Genomic DNA, 22,714 nt, shown 5'->3' with positions numbered 1-22,714 from the left:
TTTTTTTTTTCCCCCATTGGTTTTTAACAATACTTTCAGTTTTAAGTTCTTCAGTTTGTAGACAAGCAAGCTATTGTCACTTAGTGACCAGCTTTTATGACTGTTAAAAAAAGTTCCTTGTTATGACTGGCATGCTATGCTCACCTTGCTTCTTGCTTTAATTTTTCCTGTTGGGGATCTCTTATTTTGCTGCCAAGTGGAATAGGAGGGAACAGAATAAACAAATACAGATGCCTCACCTTACAGAGGAACTGCTGGGCAATTCTGTTTTCTTTTGCATGAAAATGAACACGAAATCCAGAATCTTGTTGAGGCCCTGACCCTGTAATGAACTCTAGCAGAGTCAAAGGGGTCCCAGGACTTAAGAAAAGCTATATGATACATAGGCTTTGATTGCAGATACTGGTGATTTGGGTTGGTGCACAAAGTATGTTGGCTGGATGTTATTTAAAAGGACATGTTTGCCATCAAAAAAAATTTACTGCGATAGTTTAGAAGCTTGTTAACTCTTAAATTATCTACCTTACAGCAAAAAAAAAGCCCCTAGAGAACATTTGACTCTCCTCTATCCTCATTTTGCTGGCACTGTTCCTTTAAAGCAGTGTGACCTGATGGGATACCTCCTTGTGGTTTATAACACCTGTTGGAAAGGGTGTTGGCCTTCTGTCAAGAGTGTTCGCCTGGGAGTCTCCTTAGACTATGGATGTGGAACAGCAAGGTTAAGTGACAATGCTTTTCTTCTGATGATTTTAGTCAATTGTTCTCAGAGAGTTAGCAGGGAGCTTACTGAATTTTTGGAGTCTTTCCTAGGAAATTATCTGTAGCCCTTTGCTCGCAGTTGCTTTATTGTGTTGCCAGAATAGTTTCTGTTACTGCTGTCTGTCATATGAAATGATGCTGGTTTTCCTCATCATGAAAATAAAGGCAGACTGAGCAGATTTGCTTAGCAGAGTGGGTTAAAGAGCAATCTATGACAAAATGGCTTTCTTTCCAGGGAGCATTCTACAGTCAGGTGAAGTTATTTAGATAAAATACTATTTCCTAAAACAAACAAACAAACAAAACCCCCACAAACCAAACCACAAGCAAACAACAACAAACCCAAAGAACTAAGCAAACCTCTTACTTCCTTTGTCACACGTTTTTGTACTTCTTGATTTTAAAATGTTATAGTGTACAGTCTTAAAGTTAAGCATTGTTAATGCTTGTTCTGTGGTTTGCTAGTGCACAGAACTTTTTGGAAGTTCATTTGCTCCACTCTAGTAAATGTGTATATGTGGCAGGTTACAAGAAAAATCTCAAGAAGCCGCAGATGTCTGACTTCAGGAACTGATTACCTTTTAATGAAGTAATTTGTATGCAATACTTGATAAGTGTGTGGTCAGTAAACCTCTGAATGACTCTAAACAAAGACAAAATAAATAACAGTTTTAATGTTGGAGGATGCAGTCTTGTTTTCCAAGGCCAGGCTGCATGACTCTGAATGCTCTGAAATGAGAAATTGTTTCTCAGAAACTTTTGGGGTTGTTTTTTGGCTTTTTTTAAGCAAGAAAAGCTACTTTTTTGAAAATGAGGAAATGGGCATTCTTATTGCTATGGAGTCAGTAGAAGATCTCCACTGAAGGGTGAAAAACATGGACTGTGGCAAATTTGTGATGTCCTAGTGTAGCTTTGCAGTCCTTCCTTCTGCTTGGTGGGATTGCTACAGTACTTCATCCAGCACAGGAAAAGCAAACTAGCATTAGGATCATAAAAAGGACTTGTATACTGACCCTTGACTGACAACCCACCTGGAGGCCTCAAGGGTACTCATGGCAGAAAGGGGAATGCTATGAGAAGCCAAATAAGAAAAATATGGTACCAAGGAGGAACTAGCTAACCAAAATGGTGCCACGAACCTGAATTTCAGTCCCTTGAACAGTTAGCTCTACTTAAAATCGGGCACTATCTATCCTTAGGTTTGAAACCATCCATAGGACCTAACTGATCTAGTTCCTGTGCATCTGCACAGCAAATGACCACCTTGTTTCTAAGATGAATTTGACTTCATTTGATATTAAAACATCATGGAAAAATTATAGATGGTACAAGGCAAGGTCAACATAGTTCAGCATCCTGACTCTGAGAGAGAGCATTAGTGCATGCCAGGGCAAGAGAAAAGCACAGATCAAGTGTACTGGTATTTCTCCAAAACAAGCTCTCAACCTAGCAGAGTCTCTAAGGATAGAGCCCACCTATATACATAGGGCATTATTTGGGCTAAGAAATCATCAGAACTGACCCTGATTGGCTCTAATAATGATTAATGAGGCTTTCATGAGATGAAAAGGACTCACTCCACTTGCTGCCTACTATCTTAAAAGGCAGCAGAGTATTTCAAGAATAATATTATTTTTTAAAGTAGTGATATGTTCAACATGTAACTTTTGATGACAATATTAATTGAAGGTAGATGGGTTAAGGACATACAGAAGAGACCAAGAGCATATTATGATGGTCAGACATATGGTAAAGCACAAGAACAGCCAGAACAGGGCAGACAAAGCTGTAAGAGAGCAGGCCTAGGAAAAGATAAGTTCCTGGGTTCTCCTGCAACACTGAAGATGTATGGAAAGGTTCAATAAAAGGTTCAAAGCCCAGGTGAGATCAGCCTCCTCAGACTGTTCAGTCACCTCCTGAAAGCTTGCTCTTCTTTTTGTCACCTGTCACTGCTTTCCACAAAAAAGGAGGAGGAGAGGGATTTGGAAGGACTATGAGTGAATAATGGAAAGAACATTAGGACTGAGGAGAGCAACTATTTAAAGTATAAAGGAGCACAAATTCTTTTTAGTGCGGGAGACTAGTGTGAGGAGAAACTTTCTCTTAAATCAGAAAGTAACACAGTTAGGAAGAAAATGTTATATGATGGATAAATAAAGTACATAGGATTGCATCTGTTACGCATGGATAGAATTCACTTTCCATTTAAATGTTAAAGAAGATTTTGGGGTTTTTAATATACTTTGAAATCAAAGAAAAGGCAATTTTAATGGAGAATTCACTTGTGGTTACCAGCAATGATGTTTTGTTTTTCATATGGCCATCACTATCATACAAGTAGCAGCTTTTCAAATTCAAGTGCTTTACTTTAGCAATTCCTTCTTTCAGAAATTTGCATTAGCAAACACATGGCTGGGATCTATCTGCCTGATCTAGGAAAAGCTGAACTGAAGGATTTACCAACTGAATTAAGAGAGGGTATACATCAATGAAGAGAGCACATCCCCTCAGCTAATATTTCTGCCTCGATTTATGAATAGGGAAGAGGCAAACTCCTGAAATTCAGAACTCAAAGAGAGACAGGGGAGCTATCTTAAGAGTTTTTCTGAAAGGCAAGGATGTAAGAAATATGTGTTTAACTTAAACATCAAGAAAATTTAAATCTTTACACTGAGAGGAAGTCATTAAGGTTACAAATCTATTTCAGTTATTACTGAACTTTATAGGAAATGCTGTTCTTACCACAACTGAAACACTTGACATCTGACAATCAGCTGGGATTTCTCACTTCTATAATTATGCACAACATAACTGTAGTCTGAAAACTCAGTCGTGCTACACTTGTTTGGTAGTTACTTGTTTCTTAGATACTAAATACCCTTACTACTATAGTATGAATTACCTTTCTTAAAAATAATATTCAACCTTCCAAGTGATAGCCTTAGTAACTTATAAAAAAGGATTCTTGGGTTGATGGTGTTACATTTCTGGGGGAAAAATTTAATTCTTACTTTATTTATACATGTCTTTATACACAACCTTGAATGCTTTAGGGTAAGTAATCTCTTGATATGCCTCAAAGCTGTTTGCTGTTTTGTTTCTTCATGGTAACAGGAGCATAAAGCAGTAGGAACATGTTACTGAAGCGGGCAGACATGACATTGTTTAGGAATGGAATGACATATGATGACTGCGGCTCTAGGGTGACTCTGAATGAGGGCATTTTCTAATATAAGTGCTGTGAATGTGTGCAGATGTGCCAATTTATGGCAAGGCTTAGGGATCCAAAACTGGCCTAAAGGAACCTGCAATCTACAAAGTTTGTAGTGGCAGGAGGGATTGTCAGACATCAGGTTGATGAAGCTCTTCCAGAAACATGGCTCAACATACAGAGAGGCCTGTGCTAGAACTAGCTCTAAATGCAGGGCTTTGTCTGAGGTTCACATATAATAGGAGTCATAAAGACTTGATCTATCTTGTGTTTAATTTTTCCTACATTAAAAAACCAAACAAACACCCCCCCACCCCCCAAAAAAAGCCATACCAAACCATGGAGGTTGGACAGGCAAAGACATCTTAATTAATGTAAAGTCATCTGTAAGCTTCAGTCAGCAGTCTTGAGATATTAACTAGGTGAACCCTGTTTACTTTTGTTCCCACCTTGGCAGAACAGTATATATGAAGACTTCAGCAGACTAGCTAAGACAGTTTTCACGAAGAACTAGACAAAGGTAACGATTTAAAATTGGTGCCACTTGATCTCATGCACTGATATGCTCTTATCCTTTTCTTCGAGACAACTCTGATTTACTGGACTTAGATACAATTAATGCGAGTTAGCAGATTTTAAGGGAAAGATTCTGGCAACCTTTTTCTCATCTGTGCATATTGCATGAAGGAGCTCTCCCTGTCTCTGTTCGAACAAGCTGTGTGATGGGTTGAGCTAACCTTGCTGAGTGAGTCATGTTTCCTCCAAATGGATCCAGCCTGACCAAGGACAGAACAGTGTGTGTACATGCTTGAAAGAGTCCTTTTGTTTTGTAGTTAAAATGTGGTGACTTCTTCATCTCTCTTCTCTTCTTCTTGGTGCAGGTAAATGTAATTTGTTCTGGTTCAGAATGCCATGACACCTGTAGCAATACAGGGGAACTTCATGCCAAACATACCTTCCCTTTGTGGCATTCATACCAGTGTTCTAGTTGGTTGACTTGCTTTTCTTTTTCTGCAAGTGAAAATTAGCTTTTTATCCTGTCTCCCTAAGGAAGCTGGCTTGTAGAAGCAGGCTTGCTGGCTTTCTATTCCTGTGAAACCTTCTCTGCTGTTTGTTTTCAAGTAACTTTTGACCAAACTGTAAACTTAGTGGCAGAGCCTCGAATTAATGCTGTACAGAGGAAAAGTGAGCAGTTTCTGTTAATAGATGGGCTCTGTGCTGAGCTCCAGACTTCTGCTACTTGTCCGGTGGAGTTAATGCACTTGAGTGATCCTTGCCAGCCCTGGTCTAGTTCAAGATCAGGACTATGTGTGTCTCTCTGTGCTGCAGCCAGTATCACAGTAACTATTTTGAGTTAGCAGTGTTCATACCCTTTAAACAACAAACTGTGTGGACTAGGCCCAAGCAGCCGGGACCGAATGGAGGTAAAGAACTGCCTTAGCTGCCAGGCTGTGGCCTGAAAACAGCACCGGAGAGCGAGTGGGGTAAGGGAAGGCTGTCTAGGGGGTCGTCATTCGGGTTTAATCCGCGCCCGAAGGGTGGACGGTGTTACAGAGCGACTCGTTTCCAGCCCCGAGTAGATTATCTTCCCGAAGGGGTGCCTCGGGAAAGGGACAACAGTACTACCTGCAACTGCACTGCCTACTGTCGCCTGCCCAACATGGCGCAGTTACAGCTGTTGGCGCGAAGTGGGCGTTCCGGCAGGGATTGCTGCTCTGTCCCCTCCAGCTTCACTCTGGCGTCTCTGCGAGGAAGGAGGCTCGGCGTCCCACACGTCAGGGCGGCGGGGTACGCGGCGACCGTGGCGCTCGGGCGGATATTTACGGTATGGGGGAGCGCTCAAGCTGCCGTTACGGTAACGGGGGGTGCGGGGGGGGAAAGGAGGGACTACGTGCGCGGGGGCGGGGCGAGCTGTGCTGCGTGCTCGGCCCCGCGAGGCGCGTCTCCCTCGCGAGCTCGGTGAAAGGATTTGGCGCCAGGCGGGTCCGCTTTGCAGCTGCCGCAGCCGCACGAACCAGCCGCGCCACCCACCCACCGCCTCTCGCCGGGGCCTCGACCTAAAGCCGCCGCTGCCCGCCCCAGCCCAGAGCCGCCCGCGCGCCGCCTAAGGGATCGAGCCGCCGTCGCCATGAGCTGCTCGCCCGTGAACGTGAAGAAGCTGAAGGTGACGGAGCTGAAGGAAGAGTTGAAAAAGCGGCGTCTCTCCGACAAGGGCCTGAAGGCCGAGCTCATGGAGCGGCTCCAGGCCGCGCTGGACCAGGAGGAGGCTGGTGGGGGAGGCCCCGCCAGCAGCGCAATTGAGCCTGGCAACGGCAGCATGGAGGGGGAGGCAGCCGAGAGCGGCGGGGGCGCCTCGCAGCTCCACCAAGGGGGAGGCCTCGACCAGGCCGCGGCCTCCACCGCGGAGGACGATGATGAGGAAGGGCTGGAGGCCGCGGATGGCGACGCCATGGAGCTGGGCGAGGAGAACGGCGAGCGGGCGGGGGCCGGGGGCGGCCCGATGGAAGAGGAGGCGGGCGGCGAGGAGGAGGAAGAGGAGGAGGAGGAGGATGAGAACGGAGACGACCAGGGTTTCCAGGAGGGGGAGGACGAACTCGCCGACGAGGAGGAGGCAGCGGCCGGGGACGCCAACGGGCACGGGGAGCAGCAGCCGCCCCAGCAGCAGCCGCCCCCACTCCTTCAGCCGCGCAGCGCCGCCAAGGAAGCCCCTGGCAAAAGCTCTGGCGGAGCCTCGGGGCCCCAGGTGGCGTCTCCCTCCGGCCCAGGAGGCCCCGCCAAGCAGCAGCAGCAGCAGAAGAAAGCGGAAGGTGGCGGTGGCGGCGGCCGCCCCGGGGCTCAGGCTACCGGGGGTGAGTGTGCGCAACGGGAAAGGGGGGGGGGGGGGGGGCGTCGAGAAAGCCCGTTAATCTGTCGCGTTCCCCTCCCCCCGCGCCGGAACCCTCCCTCGCATGAGGGGTTTGAGGGGGGAGAGCAACGGCCTGGAGGGCGGTTTCCGGGGCGCGCGCGGGAGCAGGCGTAATGGCGGCGCCTCTTCCGCGCGGAGGGGGAGCGGGGTCCCGCCGCGCGGCACCGCGTGCTCCGCTCCAGGCGCTGCGCCGGGCCCTGCGCCACCGGCGGGGGTGGGGCGGGGGTCCCGTGAGGGGCCTCTGCACGGGACTGGCGAAGGAGGAGGGGCTGTTGCGCGAGGCAGGGCGAGGAAGGGGACGGTGCGCTGGGCCTCGGGGGGGGGGGGGGGGGGGGGGGGGGAGTTGGCTGATGGTGGGGAGGGTGATGGCGGAGAGGCCACTGGGGCGCGCTGTATTGTGCTGAGAGGCGCCGGGCGGCGTGACGTCATTTCCGGCCTGGTGGCTGCACGGGATGGCGCTGGGAAGGCCTGGTACAATGGAGGCGGGAGGAGGCGGAATCCCTTCCCTTCAGGCAGACGGGTGGCCCCACGCGGGGCTGTCTCCCGGGCCGCCACGCACGGCCTGCCGAGAGGAGGCGCAGTCGTGCGGAGCGCTCAGTGTCCTTGCGAGAGGCCGGGAGTGTCCTGCTGGCGCGGGGGGGTGATGCGGGTCTGGCCTTGCGGAAGGGAGTTGCGGGTTTTTTTTCTGTCTTGATTTTTTTTTTTTTTTTTTAATTCCCCCTACTGCTTGGGAGTAGTTTGGCTTTTCTGTGGGGATCTTAACATGGAGGACTGTATCGGTTGCTGCTGTGTGGCTGCATCTGTCGCATATCAGATATGATTTAACAGACAAATTTGGAGTTCTCTGAGAAAATTCGAGATACAGGGTTTTATCATAGAACAGAATAAAAAACTTTTTAGGGTTATGACTACTTTTCACTTGCTGTAGGCTATTATGGTGTAGAATTTTATTCCAAATTAAGGGATTATTTTGAGTAATAAAAATAAATCATTAATTCTATTACAGGAGATGCTAAAACAGAACAAAAACCTGGTGAGAAAAAGAGAGGAGTGAAGAGGCCACGTGAAGACCATGGCCGTGGATACTTTGAGTATATTGAGGAAAATAAGTACAGCAGGTAAATACCTTGATGCTGTACAGTGTTTTGTGAATGAGAAGTGCTTGTAAAGTACAGATATGTTTGTTTTGTTGCTTTATTTTCTTCTGTTTGTTTTGTTCAGGGCCAAGTCCCCTCAGCCACCTGTTGAAGAGGAAGATGAACATTTTGATGACACAGTGGTTTGTCTTGATACTTGTGAGTAAACATGCCTTCCTTTACTCTGGAAAGATGTGGTGTTAGACTTTTAAGACCATACTTTCAGAAGTTTAGGGTGAATACATTTGTTGGCTTGTTACCAACCTCAAAATAATTTGAAGTTGTGTTTATACCTCATTTCATTACACAAAACAGCAGAAGGGTGGAGGATTTTTAAAGAAATACTCAAACATTAGTCTTACAGGGAAACCAAGCTGGCCAAGTATAGAGTGAGCATTAAGACCCCTAGGAACAGCTTTTGAGAACCTGATTATTTAGGACATAGAACGTTCTGAAATCATGAGTTTGAGTCAATACTGTAGATGGTTACAGTCAGACAACTTGTGAAGTGAGCTTCCTGCATAACTTGTTGAGGCTCAGCTCTATTCCCATACCAATGTGGTATTTTTTTTACCGTTTTCTGAAAAACTTCAACCAAAACATTGGGTAAAGTCTCCTGACCTATGCATGCAGCATAGGAGTTTGGCAGGGGACAGGGGGGTTGAGGTGGATTTAAAAAGTGTTTTGTGATGTAGAGTGGCTGAGGCAAAGTTAGCGTTTGTATTTCTAAAGGTAAGTATAAATACTTAGTATAACATTAGAAAACTTGAATGATGGTCAAATTTCTTTTGATTATTAAAGTTCCATGGAAAGAAAGCTTAAAATTTGCATTACCTGGCATATTTGTTGGCATAGTTAAAGGTGGGGTTTTTTCCCCTGAGAAGTCTTTTGAAGTGGAAGGAGGTATTATATTGCAGCCATGTACATCACTGAATATGCCATCCTGGACACTTCGGTAACTGAATCTCAAGTTTCTAGCTGCTAACTGTGTGAGTAGCCACCTTTGTGAAGATTCTGATGTTTCCCAAAAACAGTAGGCTGCTTGGAGATCAGAATCAAACACAGATTTAAGACTGAATTGTGTAACAGCTTGGCACCTTCTTTTCTGCATCATAATAGTCCAGACGTGTAAGAGGTTTAGCACTCTTAAGTGTTTTTGATTACCTGTGTCTTACAAGGAAGCCATTATTTCAATTTCTGCTCCCATTTGTTGTGGGAAAGTAATCTATAGAGGTGGGTTTCAGCTATACAATTCTTACCTGGTTTTTATCTATACAATTCTTACCTGGTTTTCACACAACAAATGGAAGTACTAATGAAAATATGGTTAGATCACAAACGTATTTGCAGCTGGGGTGGCCATATGCAAACAAGACCTCATGCATGACAGCTGTGAGCAATACAGGGAAGACTGCAGTTTACTGTACTCTGGCAACATGCAGGTTTTATACCAGGGCAGAACTCTCTGCTTGCTCATTTCGCATCCTTTGTTTTTAACCATCAATAGGTTTGTAGTTTCTTCTATGGGTTCTTTCTGTGTGGAATTCATGTTCTATATCCTGTACCTCCTCTTACCATTTTGTATAGTCTTTTTGAAGCCTACTAGATGATTAATTTGAAATTTCATGGTATGCCACTCTGAAGAAACCTGTAAAACAAAGGCTTCGCTTACGTTCTTGGAGTGATAGGTGACTTCATAGTGCAGATTGTGTTTGTTAGGGTGAGATAGGTTTTTTACCTCACTCTGCATGCCTAGCCTATCTGCACTCAACTGACTTAATTGGCTTAATCTCACTTGTCTTGTTAATTGACTATAGTAACCAAAGGCAGTACTACTTTCAGTACTTAAAAATGCTTGTGTTCCTGTTGTCAGTTTCCCTAAGATTTGGACATGAGGGGCAAGAAAACTCTTTAAAAAGGGTATCTAGTAAATAATGCAAAGAACACAAAGTTGATATCATTGCCCTCTGGGTTGGTGGAAATAGGTAACCAACAAAAAGAGTCTCGATGAGATGAAGTGCAGTTCTTGAAACAGATGGGAAAAAAATAGAGGGAATTTTGTGACAGAAACTAAGATGACACCTTAAAAATTACTCGTTAGCTAGCTTTTCTAAGATTTTTTTGTCTGAGCTTCAGTCTACAGCTTCATCTAGGCATGTGTTCAGTTGCTTCTCTGAAAGATGCTGAGCATTTCCTAGCACCTGGTCTTGAAAATCACCTTTAAAAGGTGAAATTACCTTTAATGCATAAAATTGGACAGCTGTACCTCATTTTGTAAAAAGAATGATTTTATGTTGACAGATAACTGTGACCTGCATTTTAAAATCTCAAGAGACCGATTTAGTGCTTCCTCTCTGACCATGGAAAGCTTTGCTTTCCTTTGGGCTGGGGGGAGAGCTTCCTATGGAGTTTCTAAAGGCAAAGTCTGCTTTGAAATGAAGGTGAGTTAAGTTAATGTTTTATGGGAGATTGTCTTGCATACTTATATATAATATTTATACTTGTCACATATTTTGGATGTAGTTGAAACTAATTCACATGAACAGGACTTTCAGAAGGTCTTTTAAGAGCCTGTGAAACGGTTCTGATAAAAGACATCTGAATTTGAAAACTGCATTCTTATCAGAACTTCTATTTAACAACAAAAAAACTCAGCTTGCATTTGCCCTAAATGCAGCTTCTGGTCTCGTTCTTGAACCAATACTTTTATTTGACACCTCACTCATCAGCACTTGAAGAGTTTGGTACTTGCTAGTCAGAAGTTTGCTTGTGCTTTATGAAGATTACAAATCCAAATCTGTTACGGGTTTTTTTAAGGGGTTATAAATTGTCCCAGCAGTCTGTTTTACTCTTCTTTTTTCATCTTGTGAATTTGACCTGCTCTATGCAGGGGTTTGGGCTAGATGATCTCCAGAGGTCCCTTCCAACCTGAATAATTCGGGTTTGTGTATGCAGTGAATGTGAGTATTTAGTAGGTACTTGAATTTTGAGAGCAAGAGTTCTGCTAAAAGGTCAGAATTGCAAAGAGCAATTAGCCTTGTATTAATTTGTCTAACTTTTTGATGAAAGAAAAACAGGTGGCACAAAGCTTGTTTTTTTATTTTTTTTTTTAACTTAATGGCTTTACATTAAAGATTTAAATGGGGGGGGGGCACATGATGATGTCTGTAAATGCTAACTCTATTTTCTTACTCTAGTACTTTCCAAATCTGACCACTATCTTGGAGGGGGCAGAGATCCCATTCTCCTTGCTCTTTCATAGAGTTGATTCTGTGTCTGTTGTTACCTATAACTTTGGAAGGCTGATGAAGTGAAATTGATGTCAGTATTTATTGCCCTTTTCACTTTCAAATCAATTTCACCTCAGTCACCTGTCTTAAATAGTTGTGGAAACTGGTATGCTGATGTGTTTTTCGCTTTAATTTCATGATACTTGTGAAGGTACTTAGAAAATAGGTGGTTGCCTACAGATTCCAGTGCTTTTAGGTGGGGTTTTTTGGTGGTGTTTTTTTTTTGCTGTTGTTGGTTGGTTGGTTGATTGGATTGTCTTTTTTTTAATTATTTTGTTTTAAAACTGGTTATGTTGTTTGGAAGCTGGCAGTTTGTCCAAGAAGTCTGCTTACTGTGGAAAGGGATGAGTGTAATACTTTCCTTGTCTACATAAAGCATTTTTTTATCCATTACGACATTTTAATGGCAAAATAATTTACTGTTGATCCCAACTTCGTGATGACTCTTTTTTAAAAAAAAAAAAGTATACATCTTCGTGACTTTAGTTGCAAATTGTGGCTCCTGAGAAGGGCCTGCGATGTAGTCCTAACAGTGCTCTGAAGGTTTACAGTGTCTTAAACTTCGTTGCTAAGTCATTAATTGTAGTTTGACATACTTAAGCATGCTTTATTTTTGAAAAAGGCAATTACTCAAACTTGGAAAAGATCTAATGGTTCGAGATGTTACCTTTGTGTTTCTGGTTTTAGTGTCTAATACTACATACCTTTTAACAAATAATTTATAAACAGGTTACAGAAAAGATTCCTGTTAAACATCTGTATACAAAAGACATTGACATACATGAAGTACGAGTTGGCTGGTCCCTGAACACAAGCGGAATGTTGCTTGGTAAGACTTAAGCGTTTAGTTACTTCGTATTCATTTTGTATGTGGTTGAAGTTTTAAGGTGTTTTTTTTTAAGCATACATGAAAAACTTAGTGATGGTGTTAATTCTGAAAAACTTGAATCATTCACTGGATATGGTGTGTAAGGAAGTGCATTTCTGGGACAAAATAAAGTAGTTACATATTCAGGCTTGTAACGAATGAATATGTGATTTGAGAGTTCATTCTTTTAAAGTATGCATTGTGGAGGACATTCTTTAAGACCTGACAAGATAAGGGATTTCTCCTTTGGTTGTAGCATCATAAACAGGAAGAGGGGGATTTCCACTGTGGGGTTTTTTTTTATTGTTTTGTTGGGGGCTTTTTTGTTTGTTTGTTTTTAAGGTTGTGATGTGGTATAAGACCTAACCAGTGAAGGTAAATTCCTACGAAACTACTTTTTTTTTTTTTTTTAATAACTTGTTGGGGGAAGAATATTTTTGAAAGCAGCAGCTAGGAAGATTTAAAAAAAAACAAAACCCCACACAATTTCATTAGACATACAAGAGCTGGCCATAATGGTCTTTATAATTAATAACCTGCTGTTGAGACCTGTCTTTGTGGAAAATGTATATGAACTGGTATGTTGTGTTATCAGTAGCAGCTTTCTACTTAAGTATTTAAGTTCCACTTGAGTCTCTGTGTTTGACACTTCCTGTTAGCTTGTTCCTTGCAGCTTCTTCCTCAGCTGTCGCACAGGTTGAATGTCTGCTAAGCTCCCTTTAAAATGGGGAGGGGTAAGTGCTACTGGAGACTAAATTCAGAAAGCCTTTCTGACTTAACTGCATTACAGGTATACTGGTGCATAATCAGGTCTTCAGAGTTTAAAAATACTTGCTCATGTCTTTATCTGGCAGTTCAGCTTTATGTCAACTTGAATCTGGAACCAGGAGCATACGGCTTTTAATACTGGGGTGGGAAAAACACTGCTGTTCTGTCTCAAGTGAGATTGTATTCTTGAATACAGGAGGGAGATGTAGCTCTTTGGGGGTTACAGCCTGTTTTGTCATTAATAAAAACATTCTGAATAACAGTTTACTTAAATAGCTGTAAAGCAATTGTAATTTTAAAATGCTGGGTTAAAATGCCCATTTTTAATAAGCTTAAATTATTTCTTCAGGTGAAGAAGAATTTTCTTACGGGTATTCTCTAAAAGGAATAAAGACATGCAATTGTGAGACTGAAGACTTTGGTGAGAAGTTTGATGAAAATGATGTGATTGGATGTTTTGCTGTAAGTTTTCACTTATATTTTCTTTTGAGGAAAAACACTGAATTTTTAGACTGCCTTAGTGTGAGAAGCAGTAAACTAAACAGAAAAACAAGGGCAGGTTGTTTGACATAGGGAGGAGGCAAAGCATGTGCTATCAATGGTGACTGCTGTCAACATGTTAAAATTTCATATTCACAGATGAGTGTTTTTAAAACAGATCTTGAATGAGATAGTCATTGACAATAAATCATTTTAAAAGAAAACTTCGGAATAATTCCTTTATGATAGAATGATGTTAGGAAATAGAGTGAATATAGCCAATATAGTGAAATGACTAATACAACTTCATAGAACCAGGTGAGTAATTTTGTCCAAACTCATGCTTTGTCTGAAAACCAGAATTTTGATGGTGATGAAGTGGAACTCTCATATTCCAAGAACGGACAAGAGCTTGGTGTTGCATTCAAAATAAGTAAGGAAGTTCTTGATGGGCGGCCACTCTTTCCACATGTTCTCTGCCATAACTGTGCAGTTGAGTTCAACTTTGGTCAGAAGGAGGAACCTTATTTTCCTGTACCTGAGGAGTACACCTTCATCCAGAAGGTCCCCCTGGAGGATAGGGTCCGAGGACCAAAAGGACCTGAGCAAAAGAAGGATTGTGAGGTAAGCCTCTTGCTGATAATCTTAAGAGTTGTTGAGATAGATGAACAGAAGTGACAGTTTAAGTAGACTATTACATGACTCTGTCGATTTTGTTTGGAGATGCTAATACTTGATATCCTGTGACTCTTATCTCCCTGTGCACACCCTCAGTTTCCGTTAGGCTTGCTGGTCTAAGTTGCATATTAAATGAAATCTTTGAACTAGTATTTCAAGTATAGAACCTGTCGTCATAGGTGGTGATGATGATTGGCTTGCCTGGCGCTGGCAAGACTACTTGGGTTACCAAACATGCAGCAGCAAATCCTGGGAAATACAACATTCTTGGGACAAATACTATTATGGACAAAATGATGGTAAGTAATAATAAAACATTTGCTGATATATTAGAGACTTGTTCTAAATTCATGGTCTAACAAAATGAGCTACTGGTTAGCTAGATACAATTAAAGATTTTTATCTTGATGAGCTGCTAACTCATACATGTCACAACAGGATTCTGAAGGGTTTTGTGTACTGTATAAGAAATGGTCAGCTGTTGTTGACTATTTGTATTTCTTTTATATCCCTGTACTTGGAACATTTAGCTTTAATAATGTGATAAGTATAGCTTAGATTCTTCTGAAGTGATTGATCTACAGTCTTCAAGAAACTGTCTTATGGAGGCTTTGGGAGTTTCAGTTTTGAGTTTGTAACAATGGCCTTGAATTTGAACAGTCCTTGAAGTAAAAGTATTTAGCAAAGAAATGTCAGCCACTAGCATGCGGTCCACTGTAATTCTGGGAAATCTCTCTGTAGGTTGCAGGTTTTAAGCGGCAGATGGCGGACACTGGAAAACTTAACACACTGTTGCAGAGAGCTCCACAGTGTCTTGGAAAGTTCATTGAGATTGCAGCTCGCAAGAAGCGGAATTTCATTTTGGATCAGGTAGAAGCTTCAGTGAAAAACGGTTAAGGCAATTTGTTATAGGGAATAGTGTAGTGATTAAATGGGATTAAAGTTACAATGTAATAGCAGTTGTTTCACTTACTACTCACTCATGGGACACAAAGTTGAGATACTACTGCAAGTGCTTGCTGACCATCTCTGGATTTATGGGATGTGGGAGGAATAGTGTTTTAACACATGGATATGAACTCGTAACTTTGCATTATGCAGCATCTTTATGTCCAGTTATTTGTAAACTTCATTGCAAGCTCTTGTAGAGGTGAAGTCTATACACCATAAGTTGACTTCCTTAACTCTTACAATGACAGCTACGTGTAGTAAGTTACTGCATTTTTTTCAGACAAATGTGTCTGCAGCTGCGCAGAGGAGAAAAATGTGCCTGTTTGCAGGCTTCCAGCGCAAAGCAGTTGTTGTTTGCCCAAAAGATGAAGACTACAAGCAAAGAACACAAAAGAAGGCAGAGGTGGAGGGAAAAGATCTTCCAGAGCATGCAGTTCTCAAAATGAAAGGCATGGAACATAATCCTATACTGTGTTTTAGGATGCTGAGTATCTGTTTAAAGGATTAAGTAAACGTGAAGTCTGAAAAATCACTTTATCTTAAACAGTTGTACTTAAGCAAAACTGGAAGACTATTGTAACTTGTAGGACAACACTATATTGTGTTCCCTCTGCTGCAGTCCTTAACACTACTCAGTTATGCTGATACGCTTCATGCAGATGCACAAAGCTGTCTTGGCATAAAGTGCCCTATATAAGTGATATATTTGGCAGAAACTGATATTCTGAGTGGAGGCTTATAAAAGAAAAAAGATACAGGCAGAATGTTTTCAAGGTTTGGAACAGTACTGGCAACTCCATGAAAACCTGTTTATTCCTTTGTCACTGTTACATTTCTTAAATGTTCACACTGTGTAATTTTGTCCTTATGCTGAGGGAATGCAGGGAGTGGGAGGAAGAATGGGTAAAAGATGGTTAAAATTAAAACTTTGATTGTAGCTGAGTGTAGATGCTGAATACTCAGTGTTTTTGCAATTATAGGGAACTTCACACTGCCAGAGGTAGCAGAATGTTTTGATGAAATAATCTATGTAGAGTTGCAAAAAGAAGAAGCTCAAAAGCTTTTGGAACAGTATAAAGAAGAAAGCAAGAAATCTCTTCCGCCAGAAAAGAAACAGAATACTGGCTCAAAGAAGAACAAGAAGAGCAATAAAAATCAGTTTAATAGGGGTCAGAGAGGACGTGGAGGATTCAACATGCGTGGCAATTTCAGAGGAGGAGGTAATCCTGGAAATAAGCCTGTACATTTTGGAGGTTGGAGCTGCTCTGTGGAGCAAAAATGTTGCAGTACTTGCAGTTGTGTAGTGGGGAACACTGATTTCTGATTCAGTAAGTTTAATGCATTACTGCAGAATTAACTGTCCAGCTTTAAAAGTGAGTTTTTGACTTTGAAAGTCAAAATCATGGATTACATTGTACGTGTAGTTTGAGGTGCAGCTTTGAGTTTGTGTTAGGCTTGGTGGTGTTCACTTCAGTACCAGACTGTATTAGGGGCGAAGGGGGTGTGTGCTACTGCATTGTTAAAGTACCATTTTTCACTGTAACTAATTTGATTTAATCTTTGCATTGACATTTTTGCACTGAATTTGCACACTTACTTTTATACTACTGCTATTTTGAGCTATCATCTTAGTAGAAATATTTAAGACCTAACAATTACTTGAAGTAACTCTCTCCCTGCAGTCCCTGGCAATCGTGGTGGATACAACAGGAGGGGAGGCAACATGCCTCAGCGAGGTGGTGGAGGCGGTGGCGGTGGTGGCAGCAGTGGTGCAATTGGCTACCCATATCCTCGTGGCCCTGTCTTTCCCAGCAGAGGTGGCTACTCGAACAGAGGAAACTATAACAGAGGAGGAATGCCCAACAGGGGAAATTATAACCAGGTGATGTTTCTGTGGGGATTTACTATTTGAATTACAGGACTTTGGATGTTGTTTGAAAGGTCTGGTGGCTGTGAATAATGACAAATTTGGTTGTGATACTACACTAATCCCATGCTAAAGGCCTAGCTTTCTAGCTCAGTGTATGTGCCCAGGGCTCTGAATGAATGATCTTCCTAAAAAGATTCTGATAGTGATGTGAGGGTTGCAACAGGACTGTACCTTGTGTCTGTTAAAGAGGAAGATTTTTAGGGAGTATGAGAAATCTTGTGTTTCAGGGTGTTATGTTGGTTTGGTTTTTTGGTGAGTGTTTGTTTGTTTGTTTGTTTGTTTTTCCCCTGCAAATCCTAGTAACTGTTGTTTGACTTCAGGGTCAAGTTGGATCTTTAAGTGTTTAGGCAGCAGCTCTGGAGAGTATATTTGTTTTGGTGTCTGGTGACACACAAGAAGTAAAGACATACTAGCCTAGGTCTCAATTGATGGAATATTACTGGGAGTATTTGAAAACATACTTTACATTACTGAAAAGCCAGCAGATGGAGCCCAAGCTAGTAAACATGGTTCAGGTTTGTCTAATACTGACAAACAGGGAAAATGTCACATTTTATCTACTAGTTTCAATGTCCTTCTTTTTTATCGTAACTTTCATTTGAAGTTCTGTAGACTAGTGTTTCCCTTTTCAGCTATGTAATCCATATCCTTTTGTCCGATCAGATAACACATCCTTGTAGCAACTACAGCCTTTCCAAACTAAAAATAGGCAGCCTCATATTTTTAGTTGTCCTGGTGCAGCTGGGCAGCTGGAAATAGGTTGAGTCAAAATGGATTAGCCAGCTTTTCAGACCACTGGCAACAACAGTTTGAGCTGGCTTATTCTGAGGTTCTTGCACCATGTTTAAAGCAGCAGTTGCCTGGAGGAGGGGGCAGCTTTTGATAGTGTGTATTTCAGAGGGGGATATATTTGTTCCATTTGTTTTCTTATCTAGGCCTGATACATTGTATTTGAAAGCTTCTATGTGGCATGTGATGTTCTGGTGGTAATAAAGATTGGTGTTAGTACACTTTTGAAAAATTGGTACGGATGTAACTAAATCATTGTCCTCTTGCAGAACTTCAGAGGAAGGGGAAATAATCGTGGCTACAAAAACCAATCTCAGGGCTACAACCAGTGGCAGCAGGGTGTAAGTAGTCATAACTTTTACCTTTTCACTGATGGTTAACTTGAATGTTTCAAAGTGCTGTCTGAAAGACTTAGATGTGTAATCAAAACCAGATAGCAGAATCTTCTAATGCTAAGGTAATACCACTATAAATAGTTTTCTGTGCAAAACTTAATCTGGCTTGATGGCCTCAATATATCAGATATCAGCTATGGCTTATTGGTCTTAAAGATACGTAGTATTTGGCTTCCCATTACTACTGTGAAGTGAACCTTCAACTGCCTTCAGTTGATTAGGAGCTTGCTGCTATTAGAGAGGATTTTTAATCTTTCCGGGTTTCAAGAGAACTTGTTTCTGTAAGAAGTGTAACCATTATGTGATTGCAGGTTAATTTTAACTATTTATCCATTTATTGCAGCAATTCTGGGGTCAGAAGCCATGGAGTCAGCATTATCACCAAGGATATTATTGAATACCCAAATAAATGAACTGATACATATTTCTCCAAAACCTTCACAAGAAGTCGACTGTTTTCTTTAGTAGGCTAACTTTTTAAACATTCCACAAGAGGAAGTGCCTGCGGGTTCCTTTTTTAGAAGCTTTGTGGGTTGATTTTTTTTTCTTTTCTTTTTTTTGTACATTTTTAATTGCAGTTTTAAAGTGATTCGTAAGAGAACCTCAGCATTGTGCACGATAAGAGAATGTGTCAGTATTTCAGGGTTCTACATTTTATCTGTAAAATGTGACTTTTTTTTTACCACAAAAAAAGTAAAACTTTGCTTTGTACCTGGTGTCTTTTTATTAAAGAATTTTCTCCTTTTTCCCTATCCCCCAATTTCTAAGAAACAGTCGTGAGTCATGTCACAATACAATAGAAATGTTAGCAACCAGATTCATACAGAGGCTTCTTAGTAGCCCTCATGAATACCATGAGATTATGTAAAGCTCCATATTACACTCCATTCTCTCTATGAAGCTTCTGGGTGGGAAAGGGGAGGAGGGGGAGGTAAAAGTTTCTGGCAATAACTAGGACTTTTTTTGTAACATTTGAATTCAGTAAGATGTTGGGGGGCAAAGAGGAAACCTGGGGCTAAATAGTGAAGGTGGAGTGTATGTAGAAGCTCTTAAAAGTTGTAAAACTTGGTTGCATTATTTGTGGAGGCTCAAACTTGTGAAGGTACAACACCATGATTTCTTTTCCATTTGTTCTGCATTTTGATTCTGAAAAGAAGCTGGCTTTGCCCATTTCTTATTAAACAAAACTTGTTGTAAATCCAGTTGTCTAATGGGATCTATATGAAGTTAGCTGTGTGTCTGTATAACTCTCTCCCCACAAAATACTGTATAACTAGTGTACTTGTAGTAGTTACTCCACCATTTTGTAAGCTAATGAAACTGTGAGTCACCCATTTTATATCTAATTTTTAATCATGTCAATTCTCAAATGGGTGTATCTCCTTAGCCTGCTGATTCCTTTTCTCTTTAAAGAAAGTGGGTGGAGAAGTTTAACTCTAGACGTTTGTTTGCAATAAAATAAATTCATTTTACTCTTGTTCTGGGATTGTTGCCATCAAGGTCTAAAATCCCTTTAAGGCTATAAAGAGGAAGAGAATGTACGGAAGTTATTATGTTGGACAGTTTTAAACTCATTACTGTATACATGCTGAAATACTTGTGTTTCTTTTAAACTGGTGGTTGCTCTGTTAGTGATCTATCACATGTATAATCTCACAATTTACCATGGTTCTGTACAGAGCAAAAGTCTGAGTTACGTTTGCATCATGTAAATCCACTTAACCTATTTATTGTAAAGTAAACAGTAGGGAAGGAGTAGAGGAAGAAATGATAGGGAATAGGACCAGGAGGGTTGTCACAGAAGGGTTGTCACAGAGATTGAATCCTGGAGTTGATCAGAGAGCTTCAATTTATTTCAACTGCTATTTTGTTCAGATTAATGCTTTTGTAAAATTGTAGTGGCAATGTTAGCTGCTAATTTCCTTGCATTTTGATACTGTAAGATGGGAGAGACATAACTGTTCTAAATTGAACCCTGGTATATGTGTGCAAACACATACACCTGCCAGCATCTGGCGGTTGGAGCTTGCATGCCGAGTTCCTCATGGCAGTGCACAGACTAGCAGAGGCTCAGCAGTGGCAGCCTAGACCTAGCATCAGTGTAGTGTGCTTGAAACTTTAATGTTAGTCAATTTTTAGTAGTCTTCAGAAGTAAAGGTAAAGTTGTGTTGCTCTTCTAGCCTTTATAGCAGGTGACATTGCATATTGACATTAAACATTAACAGCACCACTTCCTTGTTATAATACTGCTTTAACTCATCCCTTACCTTTGAGAAAAATGTAAATTGTCTTTAAAGAAACACTATTTAATGAACTAGAAATGTGGGGAATCTAACCCCAAATCTGTTTTGCTGAAATGGAATTTTCTTTAGCCTTGCAAAAAACAGTTTAGTGTAATTAAAGTCCATCTCCCTTCTACCCTCCTCACAGAAACTAACACTTTGTACGGAGTGCTGATCCTTTGCTTATTTTGGTACTCTATAAAATTATATAGTCTTAAACTGAAATATAAGAACATACACTTACTATGTGGTTGTAAAGCTTGTATTTTAATTCAAAAGTCTGGGATGTTTTATTTTCAACTCTTTGTATGGTGTTTAAAAAAAAAAAAAAAGAGGAAGTGCTTCACCTACCTTACACCTGAAACAGGAGTATTGTGTCTACAAAAAAACACTCCTATATGGAAAAGGCTGTTTTGATAAGTTCAGCAATACATGGGCTGTCTGTGTTCTGAGGTACAGAATTAAAAAATGGCTTCAATTTAAAGCACCTAGGCAGGTGTAGGTAGTTCAGAAAGGGGGTAGAGAAGGCTAAATACCTGCTCCTTAGCAGAGCAGAGACCAGCACCTGCATGAGGCTGGACCAGCACCTGCATGAGGCTGTGTTCAGCCTGGATTTATTCCCTCAATTTATATTGGTTCTGTTTTCCAGAGATTTATTTTGCTATGTAAAAAGCCATTACCTAGAAAACTACTAGTATTGAACGCTAGAACTTAAACTTGAAGTTCTTGCCTGAAAAAAGACAATAGAAAACTTAGGTGATGGCTACAGAAAGGTGAGGAAAGCACAGCTGTTAGGTTACCCCAGTGAGGGCTGCGCCATCTCTTAGGTTGAGCAACCTCACAGCTTCTGAGGACTTGTTTACATAAGGAAAAGTACCTGTGTTACAGCAGCCACACAGCTGGCAGGGCAATGCAGACATGTGACATACAGCATGGGGTTTGGGTTCACATTTGTTGGGTTTGCAAACTGGTTTTGCTCTTTTCTTTTTGAGGGTTGGGGTTTTACTACCAAAGCAAGAGCTTTGGTCCTGACCTAGTAACTGGGAATGTGAGATGACTGCACCTATTGTCAACAGTAGCAGTAACACTTGGTACTCTTGCAGCCCTGTGCTAGAGGTGCTGCTGTCTTTCATATTAAACAGGTTCTATCCAGCCTGCATTGCATGACATAGCCACAAGTGCCTAGCTGCACACTGCAGGCAGGTCTGTTTTGGGTATCCTGGGAGGAAATTTGCCAGTAAAAAAAAATCCTTCAGTTTTATTTCTGCCTTTGCTAGGAACGGTTGCTAGGATACACACTGTAAATGAAGGGTCTTCCCTGACACACCAGTGTTGGCAAGGGTCTGTCCTGGGTGCTCTGAACGTAACGGGACTCCTACCTCTGGGACATTGGGGCCTAGCTTTTGTTTTGGAGTGCCTTACAAGATCTATATCCAAACCACAGCTCTCCTGTTGGGAGCTCACCCTTCTAACAGGGTGCACTGCCCCAGGAGCACTCAGCAATACTGTCCATGCATGTGTAGGAGCTCAGACAGAGTAGTACTTTTGCTCAAGTTCTTTTCTGTGCCTATTGCAGAATAATTGTACATGAGCAAAAACGTTAGAAATTCTGCCCAGTTTTGCTGATGGCAGAAATACTTAAATCAGCATTCTTGGCAGTGCCATGTGCAGTCCATAGCACTTGTGTAAAACGAACTGAACTTTTTCATGGCATAAGACACTAGTTCATTGGGTTTTCTTAATACCTTGCAACATGCAACCAGTGGGGTTTTTTTTAATAGAAGTGGTGATGTCATCTTTCAAGATTTGGCTTGTTCCTGACTTTTTAAAAACCTAGGCCAGTGTTTTCTTTAAAGCGCAACCTCAGACTACACCTCTAGAAACTAAAATGAGTTAGAGATGTGAGGTACTTTAATACTTCTGCAGTATTAATTGCAGGTCTGGGCTCTCTCAAGTGAACAAGTGTGTGTATAGTGTAGTTGTGAACCAATAAGGCAGAAGTATGTCTGGAGCTGTCTCAGCCTGAAGTGCTTTGGAGGATGAGGAGAGTGTCAGGATTTCAGAAAAAGTCTCAAGAGAAAAGTGGAAATTCAGAAGAGCTCTGGTGTTAACAAACTGGCTGTGGTGAAGGTAGAACAATGCCTCTCATGCACAGTTCACTTTATCCCAGACAAAACCACCTCATGGAGGTAAAGGGGGCAAGGAGGAGGGCTCTCTTTAATAGCAAATCAGCAATTTTGTGCAACTTTTTTCCTTTGCTTAGTGACCAAGG

General features: G+C 41.6%; 1 protein-coding gene across 3 annotated transcripts; it reads left to right on the top strand.

Moving 5' to 3' along the window:
- Positions 1-6,098: 6,098 nt before the first annotated feature.
- Positions 6,099-19,602, top strand: HNRNPU (heterogeneous nuclear ribonucleoprotein U). Of its 3 annotated transcripts, none has more exons than XM_054392452.1 (14): positions 6,099-6,783; positions 7,882-7,993; positions 8,097-8,170; positions 10,313-10,452; positions 12,031-12,130; positions 13,287-13,399; positions 13,778-14,041; positions 14,275-14,394; positions 14,837-14,965; positions 15,327-15,495; positions 16,027-16,266; positions 16,729-16,928; positions 18,035-18,106; positions 18,504-19,602. In XM_054392452.1, the coding sequence occupies exons 1-14, from the start codon at positions 6,099-6,101 to the stop codon at positions 18,555-18,557; spliced, it is 2,472 nt and encodes an 823-aa protein (XP_054248427.1). In that variant the 3' UTR covers positions 18,558-19,602. The 3 variants fall into 3 exon arrangements, with proteins under 3 accessions (XP_054248427.1, XP_054248416.1, XP_054248407.1); XM_054392441.1 differs by having other exon boundaries at positions 6,099-6,819; positions 7,885-7,993; XM_054392432.1 differs by having other exon boundaries at positions 6,099-6,819.
- The last annotated feature ends 3,112 nt before the right edge of the window (positions 19,603-22,714 follow it).

This window comes from Indicator indicator, chromosome 2 (genome assembly GCF_027791375.1).
Source record: "Indicator indicator isolate 239-I01 chromosome 2, UM_Iind_1.1, whole genome shotgun sequence".
NCBI lineage: Eukaryota > Metazoa > Chordata > Aves > Piciformes > Indicatoridae > Indicator > Indicator indicator.
This window is presented reverse-complemented; position numbering and strand designations above follow the sequence as displayed.

Coding starts and splice junctions, on each gene's coding strand:
- HNRNPU (XM_054392432.1), top strand. CDS start 6,099: ATGAGCTGCTCGCCCGTGAACGTGAAGAAGCTGAAGGTGACGGAGCTG. Junction 7,994..8,096: donor GAGGAAAATAAGTACAGCAG/GTAAATACCTTG, acceptor TGTTTTGTTCAG/GGCCAAGTCCCCTCAGCCAC. Junction 16,267..16,728: donor TGGCAATTTCAGAGGAGGAG/GTAATCCTGGAA, acceptor CTCTCCCTGCAG/TCCCTGGCAATCGTGGTGGA.